Source organism: Brachionichthys hirsutus, chromosome 15, assembly GCF_040956055.1.
Source record: "Brachionichthys hirsutus isolate HB-005 chromosome 15, CSIRO-AGI_Bhir_v1, whole genome shotgun sequence".
Classification (NCBI taxonomy): Eukaryota; Metazoa; Chordata; class Actinopteri; order Lophiiformes; family Brachionichthyidae; genus Brachionichthys; species Brachionichthys hirsutus.
Genome location: NC_090911.1, coordinates 8,673,710 through 8,689,227, shown reverse-complemented (window position 1 = coordinate 8,689,227; position 15,518 = coordinate 8,673,710). Strand labels below are relative to the sequence as shown.

Sequence of the window (15,518 nt, the reverse complement as noted above, 5' to 3'; positions counted from 1 at the left end):
GTCCTCGTTGCTTAATTATGTTCAGCAGCTCCTCGTTTTTTTTATTATTATTTTAACAAAGATTAAAAAAAATCCAATTCAACAGTCAAGAAAATCAATTATGTCAGAACAACAACAAGGAGCTGATGGTTGTGTTTGAACACAAATGGCACGGCAACATTCTCATTTACATGAAGAGATTTCTTTTCACGACAATTACCTGCACAGTCGATACTTCTCCTTTGTTGTTTTCACTAATGACTGATATAGAATAAAGCGGATGCTAATCTCATTGGTGTAGTGTTGCCAGAGCATCCTGGAACAATGCTCTAAAATACTTTTTTCGTTTTTATCCTAGGGAGGAATTATAATACTTTCATTTTCACAGGTTGTATCATGTACTCCTGTTCAAATTCAGGTAGCCCTGCATTTTTTCTTTTGCACATTTAAAGATCTAATCATCTCTAAAGTGTGTCATGCAAGAGATGCAATAAAAACAAATGGTCTATGTTTTCACTCTAAGGTGCTTCTTTTCCTTGATGGATGTTTTTAAATGTGACTAAATTCACATGAGACAATAAAATCAGTCTAACACAATGTTCCCATAATGCGGAATCTTTTTTTTAAGCTCTGCTTTCTTTCTCAGTTACACACACTGAGCAGGAAAAAAATATATATCAAACTAAACCTTGTGCATTAGGCAAAGCTTCAGAAATAAAGGCTCTGTCTGTTTCCACTTGATTGGTTCCGTTAATAAAATTCCAACTGTTGCTAAACTTCATTTGATCAGTTTTTTTTTTAAGCCAACAGGGTTTTTTCACTCCATCTCTGATTCATTCCCTCCACGATGATTTATCATTTAAAGCCCACAGTTTTCCCATCAGAACTATTCATCATAAACATATACTTTATTCACTGTGTGACAGAATCTCGAGGTAATTGACGTGGGGGGCGCCTGTTACAGCGGATTTTATGACCTCATTCTGATCATCTATCTTTGTGGGTCGTGATCCGCCGACATCTCAACGGAGGACGCAGGAACTCCACGTTGCTGGAGAGTCATTTTATACCTGACAGTTATCGAATATAACTTGACAGTTACGCCTGTGAACATCCCGACATCTTTTCTAATGCACCGGTCTCTTATGGCCCCCTGATGCAAACGTAGCACAATCAAGCCTTTCCAAGAAATGCTCCCTGCTCCAATCTTTGCCTGACTGATTTCACGCAGAATCATGTGACTCTTCATCCAGCCCTTCATTTTTTTTCCTCTCCCTCTTTTAATCTTTGTTAGCTGGCAGTTGGGCAAATGAATGTGGCCAAAAAAAAAAAAAAGGAAGATGAAAACCCTGGCTGTGAGGTTACCATGGTAACAGCCTGCCCAGGGGCGTAGGTTGTCTGGTAAACTGTGCTCTGGTTTTTTTAAGGCTCACGCGCACTCACACAGATACCTTGAACTTAACGGAACATCTTCCCTCGTCTATTTTCATTAGCAATAGCTGTCAGGCGGTTGTGTGGATCAGATGGATTACTTCGAAGGCATTGTTTTCTTTCTTTAGCCGGCCACGCTCATTTTCTAGCTTCCTCACTCGTGCCTTCTATTGAATCCAGACACGATTCTCATTTTAAAACAAGCTCACACATTAGTTGCTCAATGTTAGGACATTAATAGCTGTCAAAACGTAATCAGCAGAGGGTTTCTTTCTATGCAATGCAGATTTGACTATTTCTTCTTCCTTTTTTCACCTGTCTCTCCTCCGACACAAAGCAACATAGCGGAGTTTCGATGGTGGTCTAATTGGATGATGTGTAAGCGCTCTCGGGGGGGTTCTGCAGCTCCAGACATTGCTGCATTGGCTTTTCTGAGATGACAGGTACAGTAAGGTAGGACGAGTGGTGTTAGGTGTGGAGGTGGCTCGACTGTTTGTTGCATGTGCCCGAATCCAGGTGGACCGTGTGTTATGATCATGGGAGTAGGTGTGCGTTTTAGTTTGGAATAGAGCCTCTGATGGGGCCAGAATGGACAGATGATTAATGATCAGGGGGAGTGTTCTTTTGGGGCGGAACCCTTCGTCACAGCAGCTCTTAACAAAAGCAGGCGGGGTAGGCGCAGAGCGCCGCACTGTGTCAGCCATCAACTGATTCTTGAGAAAACCTCTCCAGCCTTCTCTTATTCGTCCTCACACACTCGCCTTCTGTTAGATTAGGCCGTGATGACAGGGAGTCGTGAAGACTTACACTGACCAGACTGGCTAAGTGATTTCAGCACCGTGAGCCGCGGAGGCCTTCGAGTGCAGAATAAGTGGCCCCACTTGTTAGATAGAACTTCTGCACATTTCAGCTCATCTGGGACTAAAATGAGTATCATGAGCCCCCCCCCCCGCTGACACATGTTGGTACTTTATGAGAAATGTGCAAAGTTGTTCTCAAATCACTTTGTAGGAATGAATAAATCGTAATTCTAACAGGCAGTTGAGCCCGAATCCTGCATTGTCCTTCCTGTGTTTTCAGTCATGCCTCTCTGTCACTATTGTGTTTTGCAATGACCTTGTGGAGAAACGGAACACCTGTGCTGGAAAAGCAGCTCATTAGGTGGATCGTGGCCTGAAAATGAACAATGACAGATGAGTGAAACTGCATAGCAATGGGGGGGGGGGGGGGGGGCAGCACAGATTGGGTTTTTGTTTTTAAACTGTTGGCTGTCCTGCCAAGTTTTGTGTCCGCTCTGTTTAAGTCATGTTTAAGTCACCCCTCAATTGATCCTCTGAGTTTTTCACATGGGGGAAATCTAGGCAGGCGTACACCGGCCAATGAGCTCAGCCGTCTGCGGTTTTAGTGGAAGAGAGCCATCTTTCTGATTGGCTGAGCAACAAAAAGAAATTGTGAAGTCGGGGTTAACTGAGGTATTGGCGCCTGCCTTTTGAGTGTGTGTGTGTGTGTTGTGCTGCATGACTCCACAGGCTGTTTAGGCTGTGATGGATGAGGGTTCGGGTTAAGTGTGTATTTTAGGGGGTCAAGGGTTTTACTAACTCACAACATGCGCCCCTCTCCGGGTCACGCACCCACTCCCTGCTCTATGTATTTTATCCTCAGACAAGCAGAGGTTGGTGTTTCAAAGCTGCTGAGAATCTCCCAAATTCCAAAACTCTGTTTCGGAAATATTTAGGCAAATGGCAATTTCATAAAATATGTTGATGCATCATAACTTGTCACGTACTTGATGCTAAAAGTCGATATTGGGCTGCTGGAGGAATATGAAGTGATAAATGTTTCATATTACAGAACTCGTTCCTTGAATCTCAGATTTATCACATCAGCCCGAGCGCCTTTTCGTGTCCAATTCTGCATACGTTTGACTGCTTTTCCCATAATCTGTGCCAAGGTGGTGGTTTAAAACCTCAAATTCTCTACAGAGTGATGCCAAAGGGAAAGCTGGGGGTCGGCGGGGGTGGGGGGGGGGGACTTACTGTACTGTAACTTTGATTGGGTTTAAGTAGAAAGCCATTTCCAAAACCCATCTTTGCTATAATCCTTCACATTGGCTTCCTTTAACTCTGAAATATACATTTCCATTTGATCTCGCACACACCTTGTGATACATGCAGGGTAAGCCAATGCAATTCTTTTTCCACTGCCTCCATAAATCCTCTGTCCACAATTACCTTGGAATCTGATGGCCTATATGGATTCTGCAACCGTACGTTCGGAGCACATGCACCTTATTTGAAGTGTATGCACGCCCCCCACATATTGCCTGCATTGTGCACTAAATGACACAATCAGCAAGTGTATTGGCTAGTGGTAGTAATCTCTGAGGGCCGACTCTGGACTCTTGCCCATTAGCCATTGTTCAGAACTGCTCAAAGAGAACCGGGTCATGTAGTGCTGACCTTCTCATTTAGCGTCTGTCCTCACCGATCAATAAATCACTGCCGTGTCAAAAGGAGAAACGTGTCGAAAGACAGTCGAAACTCTGCATTTCCTGCTACGTGTTTGGCCTCCACGCTGAAAAGAAAGCGTCACATCACTCAGAGTGAGATTTCTGCTGTCGTTAATCTAAAGAGAACCGAAGTTGCATGCTGGGACATTGATTGGCAGTGAAGAGATCGTCCTTTCATCTTCTCTGCTCAGGTGGGCTGCTGACGTGAGGTCAGTTGGGCGGCGATGAGTCGCGAGAAGTGATCGACACGTGTCACGCCTCTGAATGCTAAACACAGTAAGCTGGAGACGGGGAGATTCAGAGCCTGTCACTCAGGGCAAGAAGGCAGCAAGAGGAGAAAGCAATTCATTAACTGCAGGACACGAAGAGCGATGCGAGGGCAGAGAAGGAGTGAGGAGGAGAGAACAATGCAGACAGAAGTCCACGGAGACCTCTTGAAAGAGAGGGATGTTTTTGTTTTTTTACATGCAGTCAGTTCAGTTGTGGGTTATTCTCCCACTCGGGAGTCTAATTGCTTGTTGATCTAATGTTCTATCCCCCTCCTGTCCCCAAAACCAACTCCTTCGTTGAGTGATGGGTCTATCTGATCTGATTTTTTTCCTTTTTTCCTGCAGGACATGATCTCCTGGTCTATTTCAATCTAAATATTCACAAATCAGGCGAAGAGAATTTTGAGCTTCGCTCCAGATTCATGAAGTATAAAACTATGCATCCCACCGCTGCCTGTCGGTAGAACGAGACCTCTGAGGGTTAGCGCACATTGTTCAAATCACTTTCTCTTTCTCTAACTGTCTCTGGCTTGGCCCATATCGTTTTCATCCTCCTTCTCACTCCATATGGCAGATTAGAGAGCAGCTAATTAATTTAAAGTTTATTGCTTGGATTCATATTATGTGTGTCTGAGAAAGAACCTCAGCTCCCAGCTAGGAATTATAATCTAGATTGGACATACTTCCTTGTGTGTGTGTGTGTTTTTGCCTACCTATCACTTATCTTCCCTTCCATAATGCTGACGTCAGCATCTCCGGTTGTCCTATTGAAAATCTGCCCGTCAGGTGACACAAATCGTGAGAGCACAATTACATGCAGTGGGGGGTCAGCAGTGATTACACTTGTTGTCGTGTAAATCAGTACAGGAAATCCATTGGGGGGGGGGGGGGGTGGAGTGCAACATCATTTGCTGGTGTGAGAGTGTTTCTCGGGGCATGTGTTTGTCTGATCGGGTGTGTGCAGGAGTGTAAGGGTGGCGTGTACGTTCATTCTTCCGCTCGCGAGTTCATCCTGAGGCACTTCTGCAGCAGTCCTCGCTCAGACAGCTGACTCAGCAACCCCCCCCGCTGCGTCTCTCTTCCATTTCACCATCATTTCCATTTACAAGACTCGGTGCTATACCTTCTGTCCTGCAAACGCACCCCCCAAGGGTGCAGCCCCGACCCTAACATGCACAGAACAACTGAATGGGGGGGGGGGGTTCTTTTCATAAGAACTAGGGCGATAGGTTTTTGTTGGTGCGTGTGTTCCTTCCCTCGCCCTGATTTATGCATTTTATGCAGCAAAGATGATGACACATAAATTCTACCCCCCCCTGTGAAAATGAATTTCTGATCTGTGCTTTATCGTCTTGTAATCTGCGATATCTTCGCAAGTTATTGCTTTATAAAATGGCTGTGCAGCTGGTTTCCGCTCGCCCATATGGCCAGTGAACGCTTTTAAGAGCCTCAATATCCTCGTATTTGAAGGAAGGTTGATCTTCTTGTACAAGAAATTTGTTATAGCAAGTCAAGAGAGGGCGCAAACGTCTACTCCCACGCACCGAAACGACTCGCCCACTCCTACTGAACAGCGCTACCTTTATCGTAGGAATCTTGATATTCCCACATGCATGCATTTTCAGTTTCAAGCCGGTTCGGTAGCATCTACGCAGCATAGCAATGTTTTTCGCTCACGGGGACATCGTTGCACATTGCAGCTGGGATGTTTGCCTTCAAGCACCTGGGGCTGTATTATTAGTTGTTTGTTTGTGGTTATTGTGGTCTGTGTGTGTGATGGTCTGACTGTGTGTGGAGAGTGTTGTCTGACTGGACATGAGGTCAGCCAGTTAGTCTCCAGTGATTCTGTCAGCCTCACCAGAGGAGATGGCTGACCAGCCGCTGACAGGGGGGGCAGCTTGAGTTGGTTGGGTGCTTCACCTGCTGTTTTCCTCTCTGTCTTCCTAGCCATCATTAACAGCCCGTCAGGGAGTAGGGCTGAATAAAACAGGAGCCTGTTCTTTGTTTTTTGTTTTTTTTACTGCTAAATAAACCCGGCTCCATCCTCCCAGTGCATAAAAAAAACACAGTTATTTTTTTTTTTTTTTATTTAAACATTCACTCAAAATTATTCATACTTAGCAGTGAGGGGGAGGGACCAAGTCATTGGTCATGATCGCTTTAAGTAAGCACTTCATAAATATTGGAACAGAAGGCTCTTAGTCAGATAGAGCCAAACCATAATGTGGTAAGCAAATACAATACCTGTTTTGAAAAACGTAAACATTGGCGCCTCAGTATTTTTATTATTTTTATTACCTGATTACGTGTTCAGACCTCGCATGAAACCTTTTGTTCGTGATTTGTGCCCTTGGTTGCACATATTTTGTTTTCCCCATTTGACACACTGCACCAGATGCTTCCATCATAGTTTGCATGACAAAGAGATCAGATTTATCCAACACAGTTGCGCTTTTACAGGCTTGCACTCAAGCAAATACATACAGCTGGAGAAAATGTAAGACGCTTGCCCCATAAAATTTATAACCCCCTCCACCTCTGGAGTGTAGCAAGTCTACTGCCCCCCCCCACCATCGGCAAGCCAGCTAACATATTAGACATTTATCATGGTTATTACAGTCAGTAAATCCTTCTGCAGAGTGCCGGCACTCCTCAGCTTTGTATTCTTTTGGGATATGAGGGTAAATGGATTAGGTTATAGCCTGGACTTATGTGCAATGATATCAGCAGCAATAATCTTTGACTTCCACCATCTCCTTCAGAAATTAGTGCTCAAGTACATCGACCCAGCCTCCGCAAACTGCCAATGAAATCATCTCGTTTGACTGTTTATAAAGACGTCTAATTATAGATTGATGGATGATTACCTGCTTTGTTTTTCTACACTGTCACTGGCAGAATAAATGTAGCTTTGATTTCAGGTAAAGAATAAGACAGTGACGTTCTTTCCTCGCCTATATAAAGTTCTAATGTGCAATGTTTCCATCTCGTTTCAAACCTGGCCTGGGTTAAAGTCGGACAGTGCGGAAGGAACTCTGCAAAAATGTAAATCAAATAACGCTTTAAGCAATTACCTCAGCTGAAAGTGTTTCAGCCTTTGTCACATCGGATTTCCATCAGAAACGGCGGTTGTGTATCACTTAAAGAGTGAGGAGTTCAACTCCTCTGAGCCCACACACTTTTGGCTTTGCTACTCATGAAACCTTGATGGACAGAAACTACATCCAGCGCTACGTGTTGAGCAGCAAGGGCTGGCCTTCGCCTGGCAAAACAATCCATCTACCAGGAAATCTACTGAAACTGTAATGAAAAAAAGACAGAAAATCTGTTACAGCTGATGTATCAGATCCAGATGCCTGATTCACTCAGTGTATCCAGGTTTGGGGGTTCATATGTTTTCTTCATTCATTGTCTGACATAGTATTGTCCTGTTTTCCCAGCATGTCCTCCTGGTACCTTCAAGTCAACCCAGGGTCCAGGCTTGTGTCTGCAGTGCCCTCCCAACAGCCGCTCCACGGCCGAGGCCGCGACCTTCTGCGTGTGCCGCAACGGCTACTACCGCGGCGACACCGATCAGCCGGATGAACCCTGCACAAGTGAGTTTATTGTTAGAGCGACAGTCGGAGGCTTTTTTTATCCAGAACAATAATATTGAATTCACTGGTCATAAAAAGGTTGTACACTTCCTGAGGTGAGATGAGACCTTTCTTCAATCTGGTCCTAATAATCACTTTGCAGGCTTTCCATCTTTGATGTCTCCAAGGCTGCACCAATGAGCTTCCTTTCTGTCCCTTCTCTTTTGTTGTTGCTGCTGTTGTTCATTCCCTCAGTCGGCTGTCGTCCCCTGAAGTCCTAATTACTCAGGCAGATGCTGCGAAGCTTTGACACAGAACCCTGCCGTTATCCGCTTGAGACCCAATAAGGCCTCCCACCACATCAGAACTACCTTAATATGATGTAAAAGCAATATGCTAAGCCTTCCCGTCAACCCCGCTGACATGCAGTTACACAGAAGGAGAGCGCTGTTAAGACCCCGAAAAGTTTGTTTACCTCTCTTCCTCTGTCGCCACCGGGGAGCAGCCTAATGGCTTGTTCTCCTCGCCGCAGCAGACAATGAAGGAGGTACCGGTAGGGTTATGTATTAATTCAGACCTGATTTATTCACATCGACCTGCCTAATTGGCCTCGGCAACGGACCGCACTTCTTTCCTTATCGGTTAGCAGCAGCATGAGGCGGCCTTCACTGCTATAGGACGTGCATTCCATGCACATATGTTGCAATGATTCCTTTTAGAACTCTCAGTAAGTGCCTTAAATTCTCTCCAGTGCTCCACGGCCGTCTGGCTGGCTGGTTGTACAATTCCCAAATGTGGTCGACCCGCACTTTGTTAGGCTTTGGTTTTTCCTCCATTGTATACTGCGTCACTCTCGGGTGAATTAGTAAATGCTCCACCAAGCATCGCATCTGCCTCTATCTCCAGGCCTGGAATTCTCCTCAAGCAATTTCCACTATGGCGCCCCAGTGGAACTTCTCAAACAGATCCCTATGGTTGGTGCTCACGTTACAAATATGTCCTATGCTACTTTTGTTAATGGTGTTTCCGCTTTAGTTCTATCTCTTCCATCATTTTCCTTTTTTCTTTCTTTCCAGATTCTCATTTTCTGTGTTTTATTTCTCTTGATATTTTTTTTAATTATTAATAAGCTACAAGAGCAGCACTTAATTGTTCCTGAGTGAAAGAAATTCAGCTTCAGCTGAAACTGCATTCCATTTCTTTGAAAATTGCACATTTAAAACACCCAGCCCAATAATTTTGTTTTTCTCCACCTCCTTTTTAAATTAGCATTTTAAAGCAACTTCTGTTTCTCCTCAGCTTAAGTGAATTCTTTCTTTTTTCTATACCTTGTCTGCATTTGTGCTCAATAGTGACAATGTACATAACGTCAGTCACTGTTAGAGTTACAGTATATGCAATTTTAATTTTATTGTGATTCACCTGCCCTGTTGGCAGACTAACCTTCAGTGAATTCTAAGCCTTCTCTGAACATTCAACCATACAGTAGCTGCAGGTCGCCCTAGATGTCGGTAGGGGGAGGGGGACAGTGAGATCATCCCAGCGAGGATCTCGTTAATACTCCAGGCTCTGATAAGAGTGCTACTAGAGAGGCTTAAATCAGGCCAATCTGTTGCAGCAGAAGCCGTCGCTGCAGCAGTCTTCTCTGACGTCAGAGGCGCGGGTCCCTGTGTGCTCCAGATCAGTCTGATTAGCTTGCTGATGGATTGTCCACTGCCTGGCTCTGTCAGCGGTGGGGGGGGGGGGGGGGGGGGGCTTCACGCCATACACCCCCTTTCTCCCCCTAAGGGATGTTCCAAGTCGGGGATGTATTTCAAACTGCCCCTCTACCTCCCACCTCTCCTTTATCCCAATCTCCTCTCTTGCTGAAACTGATTCCAGCCTCACCAGAGGGGGGAGTATCACCAACGTTTCTTCCTCGTAACTGGAAGCCCGCTCCTCTCCTCTTCGCTGTTCCAGCATAGGGCGCTTTGGGACAGTGGTTATAGCATTCCACTGCATCCGATCCTGCTGCCTTCTTTAGACTCCAAGCCCCAGTCTCCCTCGCTGTGGGTGTTCATGTTTGAAAAAAAAAAAAAATTGTACATATGAGAATAGTTGTTAGGGTGGGGGCAGTCAGCCAGATTCAGCATGATAGGCTAGTGGACTTCTCGATGTGTGAGTCAGAGACAAGGGGAGGGAAAAGGTGAAACCAGCACTGATTGGTCCATAGCTGGGAAGCCATGCAGTGATGGTGACTCCTTGTGTGAGGAATAGTGAATCAAAGGCTGATTGGAGAGAAGGAGTACTGGCATAGACAGATCCATTGACGCAGCAGGAAGGTTATGTCAGACTAAGAATTTAGAATGACAGATTGGGAGAGCTGAACTGGGAAGGTCTGGATATAAACCAGTTCAATATGGGAGACAAGAGAATCCCAGTGAGATGCAACAAAAATGCTGTGCATGCATGGATACATCCGTGAAGCCACCAACCGATTCACCTTAAGGATGCTGTCGGATGAACATAAATATAGTTTGTGAGATTGGTGATAAATGGTTCTGATGGCTTCCTCGACCTCACAACGCAAGGAAACCATCAAAATTCCAGACTGAAAGGAGAGCCTTATCTGCTTTTCCTTTCTTGCCATCATTCGATTTTAGACTTGTTCCATCTTTGCTTGACTCTTCGCCACCTCTCATTCCTCCTTGTACCCTTTTCAAAGACAAAGACGAGCGAGCCATAAACGCACGTACAATTTTCAGTAGTTTGTGTTTTTCTCCAAGTCTTTTTTTTTTTGGATGATGCTTCCGCCATCATCTCAGATCCCTGTCCTGAACCCAGAGGACAGAATCCTAATGCACATTTATGTGTGTTAGAATATGAAAATGTCTCTATCCGTATGGAAGCAGAGTTGCTATAAATCAATATTCGGATATTTGTGTGGCAATTCTATTTTAGCCTTTTAAATAAATATTTCTGTGCATGCATCCTCAGACAAGTCATTGTGGATACATGCACACACACACCCCCACACCATGCTCCCACACACACACACACACAGTCTATCTACAACTCCCTCAGTCTCTCAGCCAGCCTGCATTAGTCCTTATAACATGTTTTATTTCATGTCTCACCAACCCACACAGCCCATCGTTCTCCCTCGCAGCTCCTCTGGCTGTGATCAGTATCTCCACACAGGGACCTTCTGTTGGTCCCTCGAGGCCCGTTTCACATCATAAAACCAAACAGTTTGAAAGAGGAGAAATGTCGGCCTCGGCCCATTCAAAGGGTGGACGAGTAAACAATGTGCAGAAGTGTTTATTTTGGGCACCGGGGCAGTCTGTATATTCACAGCTGAGGGACTCGGCTGGACTGTGGCTTTTTTACAATCCAGGTGGCACAAACAGGGCAGCTATGGAAGGTCTGTGTGAAGCTATACAAGTCATATGGAGTCATATGGAGGACTTCACCATGGATGCATTTTATGTAATCTATCACCTCTTACATTGTACTGTAACCATGAAGCTAATGAATATTGTGATGCTACTTGTGTATGAAGCCGGTTTCAGATGGGTTAAAAATGCACGGAGGAAGCGATTCCTTCCAGCCTCACCCAGCTCACGTGCACATTCCTCAAGCCAGAGAACATTTCTTTTTTTTGCTTTTTGATTCTGTGCAGCTTTTAAGAAGAAGAATTGCGCTGCAACAAAGACCTATGAATTTGAAGAATGGCAAACAAGATGTTGCATTAAAAACATAAATGCACAAATTCAGAATTTTATCATAAATTCATTTTCGGTGGCAATCATTTGGTTGCCATGTAAACAGATTTACTAGGGTTTACTGTGTTAATTTAATCATGTAACCAACTTACTTGCACGGGCTGCCCCTTGACTGTTTGCACAAACAGAGCGTCAACATTGTTTGCAAGGTAACTGCCCAGTATAGTTCCTATGCAGTTAATTGTCTAGACTTTTGCCACCCCCACATATTGAGCTTAAAAAAAAAATCCATCCTCTGGCTCCCTGTTTGTGTTTTATATGCATATCTTCCTTAATGTGCTATTCCTAATGGAGTTGCTGTTACACACTTTCCTGTCGATTTGGATGCCATCACATCCAACCCTGCATGAGCCCTTGTTACATTCCCCTTCACCAAACCTTTTTTCGGCACGAAGCCATCGCCCCATCGAAGCAACAATAACAAGTATATTGATTTGACTTCATTGTCCTTGCGCAAATGGCCAAAAACACTGCAGTGTATTTTGTGATTCCGCCATTAAAACAGAGGCCTTACTGTGCCACGATAAATATCTTCTCCAAAAGAGCACATGGAGCTATGTGGAGATGCTGCTTTTCCTCTATAACTTAAGTGCAATCAACTCGTGCGTGTGTGTGTGTGTGTGTGAGCACAAACGAATGTGACCGGCATAGCTAAGCGAACGCCAGCTGAGAGTTTGTAACTAACGTTCCCAACAAATTAAATCCTATGGCAAATTAAAACAGCCACTGGCTGCAGCAATAGTCTGCAAATCACTGGCTAAGTGGCAGTCACATCTGATTTCCTGTGCCATCGCTGCACATGTGGAGCTGGGTTCTAATTGGGATGAAGGATGGCGGTGCTTGGCTCGCACCGCCACCAGGAAGAGTTCGCTATATTTCTCCTCGCTGTTGCACAAACACATCGATGCAGAAATAAATACACAGGAACAAATAGGTTAGGTGTGTGTGTTTGTCACGTCCAGGTGTGTTTCCCCCAGCAATGAGAGTTAGGGGGGGGGGGCAGGCTTGACGGATGATGCAGGAGATGCGAGTATTGTGAGTAACATTTGAAGTACCTGCTGTTCAGCCCCTTAAGGAGAAACTCCCCTAGAGCACTTGTTTTGCTCACCACATACTCTACAATCTAGAAGCATCCACAGACGAAATAATGTGCCATTTGAGCACGTATGTGGAGTGCTAGCTTTTCCTCTCAGCCAGACTATAATAATCACAGAATGAATGTCACGCCCTCCCTGTCGGTGACCTCTCTGTGGCTGAGGCTCGGAGCCGAGCGCTGAGCTCATAGTTGAAACAGCGCCGCCCCCCACCCACCCTCACCCTTTTATGTTATGCCACTTTGTCCAAGCTCCCCAGGGCTAACCCAGATGGCTTTGCAGCACACAGTTGCTAATTGTGTCTGTGTTGTCTGAAGTACCTATTTGCCCACAGAAAAAAAAAAAAAAAAAGCTTTAGGTGTTTATCATAATATTCTTAAACGTTCATATTGCTCCTCTAATATTTTTCTCAAGGGTAAAAAGGAGGAGAAGGAATACATGTGCAGTTATGGAGCCGAGTTATTCCTCAAAGGCTAGAATTTAATACATATTTTAGGTTTGGAGCAGCCGTGGACGGAATAGCGGGTCAGTTGAACTATTAATGATAAAGGTCTGGCTTTAGGAATCTGGGTCCAGATCAGCTCTGCAGGGCTGCCTCGCTTATCCCAAGAAGCAACTAAGGACTTTGGAAGGCATCTTTATCGACCGCGTCTGGTGTCTGAAAAGGAGGAGCTGCCTCCGAGCAGCCGGAGGGACCCTGAACCTCAGCGAAGCGAAATTCTCCACTGCTTTGACGAGATTTCAGCTCCCATGCAATGACGCTGCAGAAACTAGTTTTCTGTGTTCCCACACACAAGGCCATGAATGGAGCAAAGACATTTGTTTTATTTTCTTGATTTTCTTTCTGAATAACGTCTTTGAAGTTCTACTCCAGCTGTGGGCCGTGAGGATGTGAACGGGAGGGTGGATCTCCGGAGCCACTTGATTACGAACACTTCATGCAGCCCCACTCGTTTCTGAATACTGAGTGTTTGATAGACATGAAATGTTTTTCCTGTGTGATCTTGCTTGGTGTAAGTGGAATAAATTAGCATTCCAATTGTGCTGAAGACGGTTGTAGAAAGAAAAAAGAGTATTTCTCTTAAACAACATCATTTCTATTTGTTAAAGGGTTGCGATTTCAGTCAATTTATTCTAACGGTTACTAGATTTGTAAATCAGGAGAGGAAAAACCTTTTTTTATTTTCAAATATTACAGCAGCATTTGGCTCCCATCTTTCTGCTGCTTGTCTACAGGTGTTCCATCCAGCCCAAGGAACGTGATCTCCATCGTCAATGAAACCTCCGTCATCCTCGAATGGCATTCTCCCAGGGAGACGGGCGGCCGCGACGACGTTGTCTACAACATAGTTTGCAAGAAGTGCCGGGCCGATCGGCGCTCCTGCTCCCACTGCGACGACAACGTGGACTTTGTCCCTCGGCAGCTGGGTCTGACAGAGACCAGGGTTTTCATCAGCAACCTGTGGGCTCACACCCTCTACAGCTTTGAGATACAGGCTGTCAATGGCGTCAGCAATAAGAGTCCGTACCCGGCCCAGCACGTCTCGATAGATATCACCACCAACCAGGCCGGTAAGTTGCTGCTGCAGCTTTTCCTATAGGCGGCTACCATAATGTCTCCTCGGCTTTTTTTTTTTTTTTTCATCCTCATTATTTATGCTTCCATGCATTTTGTAGCGACCATCGTCGGTTTCTACATTCCTAGAAATTCTGTTACGGTTGCAAAAATGTGAATCATTTCACAGATCATCCCGTGGACTCTGTGGCTCAGCTGACTTCACGTCTGCTAAGATTTACTTTCTAGCCAGGGTTGAGTGACAGTTTTGCTTTTGTGCTCCTTTGCTTAGCATCCTTTTCCTTAACCATAGTCATTTTCATAAACGATAAAACAGAGTCGAGACCGGAGCCGAGACGCAGCAGGTCACCCCACCATCCCCGTTTCCTCAGTAAACAAATCCTATCCGATCATAGAAATTGGTCCATGTTTGCATTTTCCTGTGAGCTTTCCAGGAATTGTTACTCTTCGGCATTGATAAAGGTAAATGCCCCCTCAAGAACCAACACGAGTGAGTCATGAGACCACTTTCCTTGAGCTTCACGTCTGGTTGTCGGAGGCTGGTTGCTTCACAGACATATTTCTTTTGTCGTTTTACTTTGGTCTTTCTTTAATTAGGCTTTGTTTTGATAAAAACAAAGGAAGTCGCTCCTTCTGTCTTCAAGACTGACCACAGCCAGTTGAAACATGCCTTTGAACATTCATTTATGCAAAGACACTATCCTGGTCTTAATTGCTCACCATTTCTGTCATTTTCAGAACGACATTCAGTGTTAGGTATGAGCCAAAAGCCGTTTCTCAACCCTTTTGAGCATGCGGAAACTCGAGTTGGTCTCACATGTAATCAGAAACAGACACACATAAGGTTTTTTTTTTAAGAAGGATAAATTTGACTTTTTTTCAGTGGGAAACCTGAGTCTGAGCCACATAGCTCCTGGTTCAAAACCCTCAGTGTCTTACTCTTCTTGTTCTTAATGTAAGTGAGATTTGAAAACCCAGTTTGCAAAAAATACATTCTCACAAATGGTAGCAGAATTTAAATAGCACTACTTGAAACCGTCGGGTGTGATACTAGCCAAAAAATGGTCTAAAGCTCTGTCTTGAAATTGTATTTCTGTAGTATAATCATCCCTGATCTCTGCTAGTTGCCTGATTCCCTGTGCACATGGATTTCGAGGGTCACAGTACCAGTCAAGCAAGTCTCGAATGAAAATAAGCGATTGATCATCAGGAATTTTCGAGCGCTGAAAGACGATGTCAGACAGTGTGCTGCCATTTTAATGCTCACTGCACAAAAATACATGTCAAGTGTCCACCAAGGAACGTAATGCAGCGAGTCTAA

General features: G+C 44.7%; 1 protein-coding gene across 1 annotated transcript in view; it reads left to right on the top strand.

The window, feature by feature from the left end:
- Positions 1–15,518, top strand: part of LOC137904693 (ephrin type-B receptor 1-B) — a 91,600-nt gene that overhangs the window by 35,732 nt on the left and 40,350 nt on the right. Inside the window, exons 6-7 of the mRNA XM_068748897.1 lie at positions 7,629–7,784; positions 13,858–14,193. Coding sequence (XP_068604998.1) covers positions 7,629–7,784; positions 13,858–14,193 — 492 coding nt within the window. The remainder of the gene's footprint in view (positions 1–7,628; positions 7,785–13,857; positions 14,194–15,518) is intronic.